This window comes from Lagopus muta, chromosome 16 (assembly GCF_023343835.1).
Source record: "Lagopus muta isolate bLagMut1 chromosome 16, bLagMut1 primary, whole genome shotgun sequence".
Taxonomy (NCBI): domain Eukaryota; kingdom Metazoa; phylum Chordata; class Aves; order Galliformes; family Phasianidae; genus Lagopus; species Lagopus muta.
This window is the reverse complement of record NC_064448.1, coordinates 3,842,918-3,857,626: the sequence shown is the minus strand read 5'-3', so window position 1 is coordinate 3,857,626 and position 14,709 is coordinate 3,842,918. Positions and strand designations below refer to the sequence as shown.

General features: G+C 61.7%; 2 protein-coding genes across 5 annotated transcripts; both read left to right on the top strand.

The window, feature by feature from the left end:
• The first annotated feature begins 2,537 nt into the window (after nt 1–2,537).
• Nucleotides 2,538–11,315, top strand: XKR7 (XK related 7). The gene is made up of 3 exons (XM_048962754.1): nt 2,538–2,968; nt 7,117–7,316; nt 7,424–11,315. The coding sequence occupies exons 1-3, from the start codon at nt 2,538–2,540 to the stop codon at nt 8,377–8,379; spliced, it is 1,587 nt and encodes a 528-aa protein (XP_048818711.1). The 3' UTR covers nt 8,380–11,315.
• Nucleotides 11,316–11,362: 47 nt separating this feature from the next.
• On the top strand, nt 11,363–14,706 carry CCM2L (CCM2 like scaffold protein). 4 transcript variants are annotated; one of them, XM_048962753.1, is made up of 10 exons: nt 11,363–11,494; nt 11,650–11,817; nt 11,999–12,082; nt 12,176–12,359; nt 12,784–13,232; nt 13,312–13,447; nt 13,564–13,627; nt 13,739–13,886; nt 13,970–14,108; nt 14,277–14,706. In XM_048962753.1, the coding sequence occupies exons 1-10, from the start codon at nt 11,465–11,467 to the stop codon at nt 14,555–14,557; spliced, it is 1,683 nt and encodes a 560-aa protein (XP_048818710.1). In that variant the 5' UTR covers nt 11,363–11,464; the 3' UTR covers nt 14,558–14,706. The 4 variants fall into 4 exon arrangements, with proteins under 4 accessions (XP_048818710.1, XP_048818709.1, XP_048818708.1 ...); XM_048962752.1 differs by having other exon boundaries at nt 13,736–13,886; XM_048962751.1 differs by having other exon boundaries at nt 12,158–12,359.
• Nucleotides 14,707–14,709: the final 3 nt, after the last annotated feature.

Sequence of the window (14,709 nt, the reverse complement as noted above, 5' to 3'; positions counted from 1 at the left end):
AGCCCTTGGTTCCAGCTCTCTGCCTGGCAGCATTTGATCCTTTCTGCTTTGATGGGATCAGGAGACAGCCTGATTTCCATAATGCGTGCTTGGATCACAGCTGGAGCTGGAGCTGGGTTTGCTTCCTAGGGACACACTCTCTCCCGACCTTCATGGGCAGTAGAAGCCGTAGCCGTCTGTCCTGCCTCACATACGTGGACACAGCCTTTGGGGATCAGGACTGGGGGCTGGGAATGGGAATGGGGCTGGGTATGAGAATGGGGATGGGCTGAAGACGGGCTCCCTGTGTCTTAGCAGCAGCAGAGAGAAGCCCGATGACCATCCTTGAGGCAGGCAGCGCTGCTCACCAGCTCACACCAAAATGAAGGCCAGGTTTACCGTGGCCACGCAGGGGGTTGCAGCTCAGCACTGGAGCTGCAGCTGAGCTGTGGCAGGAGGCATCACAAAGCCCTGGGCACCTGGAAAACATTCCCAAGGCAATGAACGGCTGCTGGTGCCACGCTCTGCAGGTCTCTCCCACAGCAGGCTCTGAGCCAGTCGCAAATCATCACGGCCTTTCTTCTACTGGACCTGGCGCCACGGGCAAGCTGCTTGCCTGCAAGCTGGACTCAGCCTGGCAGCTCGTTCAGATTGATTGCATGTTTATGTTCCCTCCTGGGAACCTGTGCAGCCAGAGCATGTGGCCATCCACCCGCTGCTATGGGATGGTTTGCATCTGTCTGTATTTTGTTACGCATTGAAGGTTTGGGTTTCAGCATGTTCCTTTTTCTTCCTTTCTTGAAGCACTTTTATTTATGCAGCTCGAAACCCCCTCTGCCTGTCTGCTGACAGATGCACAGGAAGGCTTCAGGCTTGTTTATGGATTTTTTTTTCCCCTCATCTTTTCCTGTGATTGCCAGGGTCTGCTGTTAAGATAAATCAGACATCAAACCACAGTCACCTCGTATGCAGGCATTGGACATTCAACTCCGCTTTGGAGGTGGCGTTTCAGGGTTTGTGGAGGAAGGAATCCCTCCTCCCCCCGGCTTCCCCTTGTCCTGCGGCTGTGCCCACCATCACCTGAGGGTTATGGCACCATTCCTGCACCATTGCCTAGACTCCCAGGGACAGAATTCAGACCCCTCTGCACCAGTGGTGCTTCCCCTGCTTCTGGACAGCCATGGCTCTTTTCCTGTCCTCCTGGGATGCAGGCAGCATCCCCTCCCCCAGCCAGGTATTTGTGGAGGGGATCTGTCAGGAGCATCTCAAGGTTAGGTGGCATTTAAGTCATGTTACCTGTACTAATACATGCACCTTGCAGGGGGCCTGCCTCTGCTCCCCTGGGCTGCCCAATGCCTTCCTTGCACAGCATATTCCCAGGGCTTCATGCACCAGCAACCCAGGCTCTTCCCAGCTCTAAGCTGACCCCCTTTGCCACTATGCAAGATGGAGTTGGAAAGTTGGCTGCGTTTCCTGGGATAAAACAGACCCTCCCTCACTCTGTGCTGCAGTGTGTGCACCGTGGGCCAGGCTTCATCCAAGTGCTTGGCTCCTCCAGCAGCAACCGTGCTGAGGTGAGCCTGGCAGGCTGAAACGCAGCCAGCAGAGAGGGGCTGAGACTGCTGTAAAGAGACAGCTGCCTCCGTGCCATCACTCTCCCTGGAGACACCCTGCAAAGCAGCAAAAAGCCCTTTTCCCTCCCCTTGGGCCTCCAGGCGCTGCTGGGATTGCTGGCAATGTGCTCCCTGTACCCCATGACAGGGGATGATCAGGACGTGCTGCATCTGAACACTGATAGGCAGCAAATGGAGGAGGAGAGTGAGGTCCATGCACAGACCTTGGTGCTTGGCCAGGTTGTGCGGCTCCTCAGAGGCTTTCCCCATGGGTTCAGCCCAGTGGGCTTCAGGTGCCAGGGGGAGCAGCCCCAGCAGCTGCCCTCTTCCCTCCCTCAGGCTGCCTTGGGTGGAAGCCTGGTAGCCTATGTCCCTGTGTCCCTACGTCCTTGAGTCCCCGTGATCCTGTGTCTCTATGTCCCCACGTGTCTGTGTTTCTGCGTCTCTATGTCTATGTGTCCCCACGTTCCTGCCCCGGCCCCACAGCACCTCTGTACACCCAGGTCCAGGCTCTCACCTCCCGGACCCATTCGGGGCCGGACCCACGGGCAGGCTTTGCCGTGATGAGGGCTAAGGGCTGGGGATACTCCAGGCGCTGGAGATGCGGGCAGAGGCACTCGGGCGGCGGGGCCGGGCATTCAGCCGGCGGCGGGGCTGTGCCGGTCCGAGCCGGGGCTGCCGGGGGTCCGGGCGGGGGGAGGCGCCCGCGGGGCGCTGCCCTTTCCGGGAGAGGGGGAGCGGCGGGGCCGGGGCGGGGCCGGCGGAGGGAGCTGCCGGGGTGGGGGAGCGGCGGGGCCGGTGCCGGTGCGGCGCGGCTTGGCCCGGCCGGCGGGCGCGGGGCGAGGCCGGCGGGGGGGCGGGCGCTGCCGGGGCGGGCTCGGCGGCTCCGTCCTCCCTCCGGAAGTCTCTCCCGCTCCCTCCTTTCTCCTCCTCTCCCCCGACAACATGGCCGCGAAGTCGGACGGCGGCGGTGGCGGCCCGGCCGTGAGGCTGGAGAGTCCGGAGGGCGGCGGAGGGCGGCGGGCGGGCGGCGCGACTCCCCCGGCCCGGCGGTACCGGCTGCGGGACGGCTGCTGGGTGCTGTGCGCCCTCCTCGTCTGCTTCGCGGACGGAGCTTCGGACCTGTGGCTGGCGGCCCACTACTACGTGCGGGGGCAGCGGTGGTGGTTCGGGCTGACGCTGCTCTTCGTGCTGCTGCCCTCGCTCGTGGTGCAGCTGCTCAGCTTCAGGTGGTTCGTGTACGACTTCGCCGTCGGCACCAAGGACAGCGCCGGCAGCACCAAGGACAGCGCCCGCGGCCGCCGCGGCTGCTGCCGCCTCTGCGTCTGGTTGCTGCAGGGCTGCATCCACCTGCTGCAGCTGGGGCAGGTCTGGAGGTAAAAGGAGGGGGTCGGAGGGACGGGATGGGGATGAACCTAATGGGGCTGCAGGGCTGCATCCAGCTTCTGCAGCTGGGGCACGTCCGGAGGTAAAAGGAAGGGGTCGCAGGGATGGGATGGGGCTGGATGGAGGGGCAGAGCGCAGTACGGGTATGAGCGGGGATCCCCACGTGCAGGGAGGACAGAGAACACAGGTGGAGATGGCCGGGACACAGGTGGGGGATGGAGGTGGGCATGGCGATGTGCAGCTGGGGTGGGCGTGGGGACCAATCCCTCTGCAGCCACAAAAGGAGTAGGGGGTGGAGGGCTCTTGGCAGAGCCTGGCTGTGAGCAAGAGCTGTGGGCGTGGGCAGAGTGTGAGGGGCTGCAGCCCTGCTGGGTGGCACGGGCCTGTTGTCCCTGGGTGGTGCTGGGCCTGGTGAGGGCATCTGCCTGACCATGGGGACCGCATCCTGGGGATATGCAGTGTTCCTGCTGGGCACCAAGCACCTCGGGCTCAGAGCCTCCTCCCCGGTTTCTCCTTCTCCTGCTTGGAGCTGCTGTGGGCAGGGAGGGAGTGGTTGTCCCCAGGTTTCCCCATGGGGCTGCATTTCTGCTCCCTGCCCTGCTGGGCCTGCAGGCAGAATGAGCAGCAGTTGGCCCAGAGCAGACTCGAGCCCCTCGTGCATGCTCCTCTGCACCCTCTTCCAAAGCTGATGGTTTCTTGGCATGCTCATTTCCATCTGAGCACCTTCTTTCCCTGTGTGATGGAGCCAGTGCTGCTCCCTCCCAGCTCTGCTGAACTCCATCCAGTGTTCTGCAATGGAGCCGAAGCCTTGAGATGCTGGGAGGGGAGTGGAGACAATGGCATATTCCTGAAACAATGCCCTGAGCAAGCAATGCTCTCGGTCTTGTTTTGGTGCTGCTTCCCCTCCTGAGCTACTGTGGCACAGAGGCTGCTTTCCTCCTCCTTGTTGTCTGCATGCGCTTCTCTGCTGCTTTTCTTGGGATGCTGCGGGGATCTCTAACTTTGTTTCACAGAGCAATGTGCTCTGTGTGAGCAGCTCCTGTCCTTCCCTCCCCGCTTGCCCCCCACCCATCTGTCCACCTCCTTGGTCCAGCAGGATGGGAGCGATCCCCTTCTGGGTGTACTGGGAGAGCTGGGAAAGAGGATGAGATCCCTGGGGCTCGGTGAGCAATTACTGGGGTTTGGTTGGAGCCGGGTCAGGTTTTGCTCCCAGTTGTGTCAGCTGCAGCCTCCTATCTGCTGCAGGCTCCTAAGCCAATTAAAGTGGTAACTCTCAGCACTGACCCTCCAGGACACGTTGGTTTCAAGCTGCAGCTGAGGCTCTTTCTAATCCGAGGATTTGGGATTTGCTCGGGTGACCAGTTAAATGCAGTTCACTAAACCCATTAGCGAGAGTGGGTCTGGTGCAGGTGGATGTGACAGTTTAAGAAGTGTTGAATTACAGCCAAATAAACACTGCGTGTGAAAGGAAGGCTTTTCCTTGGCCGTGATGTTGGGCCCTCCCTGCTCATGCCTCCCCTCCTGCATTTATCCAGCCCTGTGGCTGGGGCCACTGTAATTCCCTTGGCAGCTCTCACCCGCCCCAGTCACTCCCTGCACGGCCCCAGATTTTCCCCACAGTCCTGAATTTGGGGTGAGGTGGGGCTGCAGGGAAGGGAGCACCTGGGGACCGTGGCCTGCTTGCTGGTCGGGCATCGGTCTGCACACGGGGCTCCCCCCAATGGGGATTTTGGCTTTGTGGGTTGTGTCATGGATTGGCATGGCTGCAACAGGAAAGCAATTTTCTCCTTGTTTTAATAAAGCGATGAGGGACGATATCTCAAATGACCTGTCAAGAAAATCATACTTCCTATTGCTCACTCTCAGAATGGGGGAGGTCCTGTGGCTCCTCACCTGAGGATGGTGATCTCAAGCATTGGAAGAGCCAGGGTTGGGGTTAAGATTGGCCTTTTCTGCCAACCTTTGCAAGCTGGGACGGCACTGGGACCACAGATTTGAGGGCTGTGAAGAGGCTGTGGGATGACTGATGACTGAGGGGCTGTGCTGTGGGGCTGGGGGTGAGCAAACAGTGCTCCTGCCCCCACTGCCACCCCAACCCTCCGTGGAGATTTTTGTCGGATTGGGCTTTTTAATACAAAGGAGGCAGTAATTAGCCCTAAGAGCCTCTCTCGGTTTGTTTCTGCCTCATCATCAGTTTTTTGAAAATTAAATGATTTTTTTTTTTTAAAGTAATTGATTCTGTATTTCTCATGCAGCTGCTGCTGCGCTCAGTTCATAAAAACCTGGCGGTGCTCCGTCAGCGCGCGGGGATCTTTTCCTGGGCTGAAACACAAACGGCGTGATCAAATGCATAACAAATAGGAATCAGCATTTCATTCTGGCAAGTTGATAGGAGATGAAATCTCGGTTTAATGAGCTGACAGGAAGGTGGGAGGATAACCGGGCCCCGTGGAAAGCGGGGGGGTCCGAGGGCCACTTGTTGAGCGGTGAGGAGCTGCAGATGGGGGGTGTGTGTGGTTCCTCAGCCTCACCCCACTTCCACTGTGGTGCTGGATGGAAATGGTGTAATTTGCAAATGGGGATGTCTTGTTTGGCTGCCAGTGCTCAAAGATCTCTGGGAGGTTCTCAGGGCTGGGTTGGCAGAGCTCAGCCTGTGTCCCCCCAGTTTCCCTCTGTCCCCTCTGCTCCTTTTGGCCACCCCAACCTCTCCAGCACTGGCTCACGGCACAGCCCTGCAGGATGCGGCCACCACCACCCGGCACTGGGCTCTTCTCCAGAGAGGAGAGGCTGCAGAAGGAGCCATACGGAGCAGGGATGGGGAGAGGGAGGAGCCAGATGGGAAGGCTGAAATCAGCCCGGCTGAGCCCCGGCTACAGCAGGGCCCTTGGGCTGCCCTGGCTTCATGTGAGCCAGGAGAGGGGATGCTGGAGCTGGGCAGAAGGGTGATGGAGCCTGGCAGGAAGGTGATGGAGGCAGCTTTGGAGGATGCTGCAGGCAGTGCTGCATTGACACCCCGTGCCCCTGCCAAGCATCACCAGGAGCCCCGTGGGGTTGGTGTCCCTGCCTTCCCCCCTGCATGCTGTGGGAGCAGATGGTGGTGGCAGCAGGGTGGCTCTGGGGCCTGGATGGCACCAGCTGATGCTCTCCCCACCTCCAGGTCACGCAGCCCCCAACCCTGCACCAGCCCTGCAGTGGCCACTGGTGTGGGAGGCGCCGGGACACGGCCACTGAGGGAACTGGGCTGGCTTCTGCCTCTTCCTGCTGATGGATGAGCTGAAAGTGCTGGGATCAGGGCTTCTCCCAGTGCTCACGGGCTAATGGAGTCGACTGACAGCATTTTATGGATCTGATATAAAGGCCATCAGTTTGTGTGACATTTTTACGAGGTTGGGAGGGAGCTTTATGGTCTGACTTCCTTTTGCTTAATCTTTCTGTTTTCGTACTCATCCGTCTCCCTTCTCTCCTACCAAACCTGTGAGCAGTCAGCATGGAGCAGCCCGGACACATCCATCCCTGTTTCCCCTCCATGGTACATGTGTTCCCTCCCTAGGGACACGGCATTTCCCTGAGCCTTGTTGGCCTGGTGCCATGGGGAGGGCTCCCGGTGACTCAGTGGTGCGTCGGTGCCACGCATGGCTCCACTGACCCTGAGCATGGACCATATGGTTGTGCTCAGGCCCTCAGCCCTGCCAAGAGCCAAGGCAGCACCGGCACGGTAGCTCCCTGTGGGCACCCTGCACGACCAGCTGGTCCTCCTGCTCCCTCCTTCCTCTGCCCAGGGCAGGCAGCGTGGGCTGCGAGCCAGCCAGGACCAAAATATCCACTTTGAGAAGCAGCCTGGCACAGTGATGGGTTGCGAGCAGGACACCTGAAATGTGCAGAGGATGAAGAGTGGGGTCATGGCTGGGGGAAGGAATGAGATCCTGTGCCAGGGAGAGTGGGGCACAGGGCTGGGTGAGAGTGGCTTGGCACCAGCACCAAGTGCAGCATCCCTGCTGCCTCACACCTGCTGCACGAGGATCTCCACAGCCTCAGTTAGGAGGGATGTGCCATGCTGCAGCAGGATGGCGGCATCACGGGGCAGAGCTGTGGGATGTGAGCGTGGTGGGGGCCGTCCTCAATGCTCCCCCTCACACAGGTACCTCCGCACGCTGTACCTGGGGCTGCAGAGCCGCTGGCAGGCCGAGCATCGCCGCCGCCACTTCTACTGGAGGATGATGTTTGAGAACGCAGATATCAGCATGCTGCGGCTGCTGGAGACCTTCCTGAAGAGCGCGCCGCAGCTGGTGCTGCAGCTCAGCATCATGGTGCAGCAGAATGACATCGAGGCACTGCAGGGTAGGGAGCCTCCGGGTGGTAGGGAGAGGTTGGGGGGCTGCAGCCTGGTCATGGCCGCATCCCTTCCTTGTCCCCCCACCGTTCTCACAGCCCCTCTGTGCCCATAGGGTTCTCAGCCTCGGCCTCACTCGTCTCCCTGGCATGGATGATTGCCTCCTACCAGAAGGTGCTGCGGGACTCGCGGGAGGACAAGATGCCCATGTCCTACAAGGGAGCTGTGGTGCAGATCTTGTGGCACCTCTTCACCATTGCTGCCCGCGCCATCGCCTTCGCCCTCTTTGCCTCCGTGTTCCAGCTCTACTTCGGCATCTTCATCGTCACCCACTGGTGCATCATGACCTTCTGGATCATCCAGGGCGAGACGGACTTCTGCATGTCCAAGTGGGAGGAGATCATCTACAACATGGTGGTGGGCATCATCTACATCTTCTGTTGGTTCAATGTCAAGGAGGGACGGAGCCGCTACCGCATGTTCATCTACTACATCATCACGCTGTCGGAGAACGCCGCCCTCACCATCCTCTGGTTCCTCTACTATGACCGCAAGACCATCTCCGACTTCAACGCCTTAATCCTCGTCTGCGTGGTCAGCTCCAGCTTCGCCCTCGGCATCTTCTTCATGTTCATCTACTACTGCCTCTTGCACCCCAACGGCCCCATGTTCGGTCCCAGCTCTGGGGGCTGCATTTTCCGGCAGCAGCGGCCGCCCCCTGCGCCGAGTTCCCCTGCGGACGTGGTCACCAGCCCCCCGCGCTCGCTGCCGCGGACTACAGGGGGGGAGCGGGAAGGGGCGCCGGGGGAGCGGGACAGCTGCGTGCCCGTCTTCCAGGTGCGGCCCTGCGCCCCAACGCCGCCGGCCGCCCGCACCCCGCGGACAGAGGGACCCGTCATCCGCATAGACCTCCCCAGGAAGAAGTACCCCGCCTGGGACGCCCATTTCATCGACCGGCGCCTGCGGAAGACCATCCTGGCGCTGGAGTACGCCTCGCCCAGCACCCCGCGCCTGCAGTACCGCACAGCAGGAGTGTCCCAGGAGCTCCTGGAGTATGAGACCACCGTGTAGGGCAGGGGCGTCCCCGGCCGGGCTGTTCCGTCTCTTCGCAGCGTTTTGCCTTTCTTTTCGGTTTGCCGGCACTTAGGGGTGGCCGTGCCGAGCGCCCCGCGGGCAGGGGCCGGTGAGGTCCCTTGGTGCTATCCCCCCACGGGCCGGCCGTGCGCCGGGGGCTCGTCCTTGCCAAAATACCTCACCTGTGCCTGAGCCGCCAGGTCGGTGGCACAGAGTGGGGGCTGCGGGGTGCACGGGAGCAGCCCGTTTGGTGAGGGGTTTTGGGCACAGAGGGACATAGCACGGGGGAATGTGGAGAATGTGGGTGCTGGGGGAGAGCCATGGGGCTGAGGGGTCTGGAGTAGGGCTGTATTGGAGTCTGGGGCTCCTGTCAACCCCAAGTAGCGCATGGCATAGAGCCGGGGCAGCCCCCCCTTGTTCTTCATCTCAGCCTCAATTCCCCCCCACACGCTCCGGCTGTTCCCTACCCCTGGGGTCACTGCTCCATGCATGGGGCAGAGATCCTGGCCCTGAGGCCAGTGGTGGGAGGCACAGCACCTCTCCACTCCCTCCTGCCCTCCTGGGAACCACTCCATTGCATTGTGTTGGTTTTCACCAGACGGGTGACATTCTGTGTGACATTTTCTACCTCCACTGACGCTGGTGGGGCAGGGCCTGGCTGGCACTGGGAGGACTGTGCAAGGCAGTGGTGATGTGCCCGGGGGCTCCCCGAAGTCACATTCACCCTCATTCATTCTCCCCTCCATTCTCCAGCCGGGAGCGTCTCCATCCACCCCTCATCAGCATCAGCCCCCCCAGCTCAGCAGTAGGAACCTGAGCCAAGACGATGCCCTCAGCTCCTTACTTCCTCCCCAGAGGAGCAGAGCTGCCCTGGGCTCTGCATTTGAATGTGTGCGTGGCTTGGTCCCAGCCCGCAGTGCCCCCTGCCCTAAGGGCTGTGCTGAATGTACCCCCACCCTGTGTTTGTGCCCCATGTCTGTGTCTCTGTGTGTGTGTGTGTGTGTGTGCGTTTGCAGCTGGGTTCGCAGGGCAGGTCTGCTGTCCCCTGGACACACATCCCACCCAGAGCCCCTCACAGCCCCGGTGCCTTCCTCCAGCCCCGGTGTTCCTGCGGTGTCCCACGGTGCTGGGAGGTGCCCATTGGGCTGCATTGCTTTTGTTTCCCATATCTCCGAAGAAGTTCGAGGGATGAGTGCAGGCTGGGGTGGGCCACGTGGGGTCACTGGTGCTAACTGGTGCTATCTGAATGCCTCGGAACCTTTCTGGAGGAGGGCGCAGAGCAGAGCTGGGTCTGGGCAGTGGGCTGGGCCCCTCCGTGACCCTCACTCCTCCTCTACCACTAGGAATGGGCAAAAAATCCCACTCTGTCCCAGCGAGCCCCAGGACAGCCCCAGCCGGGTCCCAGCAGAGGAGGCAGCCCTTATCCTCAGGGAAGTGTAATGGAAGATGGGAGCCAGCTGGGCATGGAGCAGCTGGGTGCCAGCAGCTTGGAGCCTCCCAGCCACCAAGGAGTTGCTGTGCTGGTGCCACACCAGTGCCATGCTGGTGCTGGATGCTGCAGCCCTCTGCCTGTGACTGCCATGTGGAGCCACGCCACCTGGGCTGAGGTGCAGCCCGTGCCCTTCCCGGGGGCACAGGTCATAGGGACTCTTTTCTATGCACTCATGCCACGGTACCCTCAGACCCGGGCTGCTCCCATGTCGGGATCAGGGCAGAGGCTGCGGTGTGGGGCTGTGTGGGATGGCACGTGGCCACTCCATTGCTTTGTCCTCATGGCCCCTGAGCCCGGTGGCTCCCCAGCCCTGCTCCAGGGGCAGTGCCAGGGGAATCAAGCCCAGCTGGCAGCAGTGATGATGGCAGCAGTGTCAGGACAGCAGCACTTGCTGGGATCGCACCAAGAGGGCTTGAGCTGGGGCTGAGCTGGGAAAGGGGAAGCTCTGAGAGGCCTCAGTCCTGGCGGGGACAGCGGGACCACCCCAAGTTCAGGGAATGGGGGATGCAGCTCAGACCAGGACCAGGCCCCGCTGCTCTGGGCTGGGGCTGTTTCTCCCCAGCAGGGACTGAGGGTCTCAGCCACGTCCCCCCCTGGTGCTTGGGACCTGGGAGCCCGGCTGTCATGTACTGTAAATACTCTGTGTGCCACCTTCTTCTCTGGGACCCTTGGCAGGGGCAGGGGATGAGCGAGAGACCGGGGTCTGACCGAGACTTTTTTGTATACCACAAACTTTTTGTATATTTTTAATTTTGCTGCAACATGAGATATTAAATTCATTTCAATAAGCACTGCCTGCCAGAGCCTTTTCCTTGCTGGCTCCTCCGGCTCTCCCCAGTCCCCCCCATGTTGCCAGGCTCAGGGCCTTGAAGTGGAGCTCCCAGGATGCTGGGGACATTTGGGAACAGCTGTGGATGAGCCACCTGCTTGGAGCCCTCAGCTCTGCTGCCTCTGGCAGGGAAGGGGTGTGTGGGCAGGATGTGATGTGCTGGGGAGGAAACTGCTGGACACAGCCCCGTTGCCAGCGATCCCAGTCCAACCTCCTCCATGCCGGGGGGCCCTATTCACCATCTGACCCCCAGTCCCAAAGCAGGGGTCCATGGGCTGCCCTAGAGTCCGAGAGCTTTGGGCACTGCTGTGTGGCCTCGAGATGGAGTCCTCCTCCATTGCCAGGATGGGGGCAGACAGGGATCCTTGGGATCCCCGTGGTAGTGAGGGGAAGGGGCTGATCTGCTGCATAGTGCACAGGCACCCCAGCTCTTGTTCTGGTCCAGACCCAGTCCCAGCTCCATACCACCCACAGTCACTGTCTTGTACCAATCCCAGTCTCAGCTCCATCCCAGTCTCATACCAGTTCTGCTCCCAGTCCCAGTCTCAGTCCCAGTTCCAGCGCCAGTCCCAGCTCAGTCCCAATCCCATATCAGTTCTGGTCTCAGGCCCAGCCCAGACAAACTCCAGTTCCACTGTCAGTCCCATTCCCAGCCCAGTCCAGCCCAGCGGAGGGGCAGGAACTCACATCCGAGCCATTCTGGTGGAGTTTCCGACAGGAAAACAACAAAGGCGTTGGACAGAAAGGACGGCAGCAGCGCCATGGACTGCGAGACCAAGAAAGGGAAGAAGGTGTGTGCGTTCTGGGGCCATGGCTCCTTGGGTCTTGGGGTGCCGGGATGAGGGTTGGGAGCTGGGGGCTCCCCTCGGTGCTGGGATTGAGCCCCTCAGGTTTCAGGGGGATCCAGCAGGGAGGAGCTGTGCTGATGTGTGCCCAAACCCCGCAGGGCTTCGTGTCGCCCATCCGGCGCCTGGTGTTCCCCAAGGCTGCACGGAGGGCAGCTCTCCGCAGCAGTGTCTACCGGCGGCCGCTGCACTCAGTGCCACTGTACCCCCCCGACTACCTGATCGACCCCCAGATCCTGCTGCATGACTATGTGGAGAAGGAGGTGAAGGTAAAGCAGGGGGTTACCTGCAGGGCTGGGAGTGCTTCTGGTCCCCTTCTGCCCAGAGACAGGGAGAGCAGGGGGGGGAGGGGGGGCAGGTGTGCTCCCCATGGCCCTGTGTTGTGTTCCCCTTGCATCCCAGGGGGGATGATTTTCCATCCCAAAAGTACCCCAGGCTTTGTCCCCCCAGTTTTTGGGCCACCTGACCTGGGTAACAGCCTCGCTGAACCCCTCCAGCCGGGATGAGGTGCTGCAGCTGCTGGACACTGCCAGGGTAAGGGAGCGCCCAACATTCCATTTGTCACCCCGCAGTGCTACCCCACAGTAGCATCAAGTCCCCACACCCCAGAATGTTCTCTGCTTGCAGCAGCTGAAGGAGCTGCCTCTGCAGACGACCCCGGAGCAGGACAGCATCCTGAGCCTGTCTGCCCGCTGCCTGCTGCTCACCTGGCGTGACAACGAGGAGCTGATCCTGCGCATCCCCACACATGAGATCGCCGCAGCCTCCTACCTGCGTGACGATGCCCTGCACCTCCTCATCCTCAAAACAGGTGCAGGCACCCCACTGCAATACAGCTGGCTCCAAGCACCTGGCACCCTGATGCGATGGGGAGGAGCCGGCTCCATCTTCTGACAGGGCATCACCACGTGCAGCAGCTGCCCACTCACTGCTCCCGTTGCTCCTGCAGACAGCTCCCAGCTGTTCCCCCGGCCCCAGCTGCACTTAATGGCAGCAGGAGAGAATGCAGGAAGTGCCCCCCACCCCCACTGCATCCAGCCCAGATGAGGGAACAGGGGCTCTGGTGCTCAGCAAACCCACGCTCAGCAGCAAGCGACAGCCAGGCTCCTGGGGAGGGGGCTGAGCCCCAGGCTGGGTATGGGGTGCATTCCTAAGCTCGCCCAGTCAGTGGGATGGGGCAGGTGTGAGAGCTGGCGACCCCAGTCTGATGCCCCGACCCTCCTCGCTGCCTCCAGGCCTGGGAGTGGACCCAGTCCCCGCTGGCGCATACCCCGAAGCGGCCCCGGTGCCGGAGGTGCCCCCGGCTGAGAAGCGCTCGGGGAGCTCTTGGCCGGAGCCGGGGCGGCTGGGAGGTGCGATGGAGCGGCGGCACACCATCTGCAGCCTGGACTGGCGTGCGGCTCGGGGCGGGCAGGAGGGCCGGCAGGGCGGCAGCCTGGAGCGGCGGAGGGGCGGCAGCTGGGAACGGCGGCAGCGCGGGCGGCCGTCGGGCAGCTGGGAGAGGAGGCAGCCGTGCGGCGGCAGCTGGGAGCGGCGGCGGATCGGCACGGCGGGTGGAAGCTGGGAGCGCGGCACCGGTTTCGGCAGCTGGGAGAGACGGCACCCCGGTGGCAACCCGCTGGACCCCCAGGAGCCGTGCCCCGACGCGTATTCCAACCTCGTCATCCTCGCTGTGCCGAACAGGGTGAGCACCCGCGGGTTCCCGGCACTGGGTTCCCTTCCCGGCATGTGCCCACCTCCCCATCCCCTCTGGTCCTCTGCAGGATGCGGCCGAGGAGTCCTGCGCCCTCATCTGCCAGGTCTTCCAGATCATCTACGGTGATCAGAGCATCGAGTGTGTGGACCGTGCCGGGTACCACTACACCTCCACACCCACACGGCCCTGGCTCTCCAGCAGAAGTGAGTGGATGGAGGCGGGTGTGGGAGCCTTAACTGCGGTGACACGGGGCTGAAGGGCATGAGCACAGTGTGGGGGCTCACACCCTGGTTCTCTGAGCTCAGCATTCCCTCCCCAGGTGAGAGCTGCCGCACAGATGGGACGTATGGCTACGATGCTGACTACAGCTGCTGCAGCTCCTTGTGAGTTCCCAGCTCTGGGGCAGGTGCACATCCTTGCTGCCCTGCCTGATGGGTGCTGTGCAAGAGCAGTGCCAGCATCCGCTGACCCCCTCCTGCCCTGTCCTCCAGCAGCAATGGTTCCCATGAGACATTTGAGGCATATTATAGCGGGACATCCTCGCCCTCCTTCCACCAGTCCCACCACAGCCTGGCTACCGCCTGCAGCGGCAGCGACCAGAGCAGCGTGGGGCTGGAGCAGCTGCAGGACTACATGGTGACGGTGAGGGCTGGGGGCTGGTAGGGGATCCCACTCCTTTCCAGCACCTCCGCCCCCAGCCCCGACCCATCCCTGTTTCCCCCCAGCTGCGCAACAAGCTGTCGCCCCAGGAGATCCAGCAGTTTGCCCTGATGCTCCGTGAGTACCGGCTGGGCACTCCGGTGCAGGAGTACTGCACAGAGCTCCTACGCCTCTACGGGGACCGGAGGAAGTTCCTCCTGCTGGGTGAGTGCCCCAGGGATTGGGGCAGCCCTGAGCGATAGGTCTGTGCTACACCATCCGTGCATCCTTGGGGACGGGGTCTTGGGTGCGCAGCAAGGGGTTGGTGGGACCCCGCTGCCCCAGATGGGGTTGGCACGGTCACACCATGAAATTTTGTGGCACTTGTCCCAGGGATGAGGCCCTTCATCCCCGATCAAGACATTGGGTACTTCGAGACCTTCCTGGAGAGCATTGGCATCCGGGAGGGCGGCATCCTCACCGACAGCTTCGGCCGCATCAAGCGCAGCATGAGCAACACGTCAGCCTCCGCTGTGCGCAGCTACGACAGCTGGTCCCTGCGCTCTGAGTCCGAGTCCTTCAACCGCATGATCACCAACATCACAAATGACATCGAGGCACTGGCACGGGACGAGGAGGAGGAGGAGGAAGAGGAGGAGGACAACTACCTGTGATCTGTGCCTCCTTCACCACGGAAGGGACAGGGCTCTCCTCTTGGCTGGGCTGATGGCATTTCAGGGCGGTGTCGGTTCAGGGGAGCCCCCACCAGCGGTGCCAAGTGCTGTAATTTTTGCAGATTGCAATTAAATGACCAGGATGGGGATTG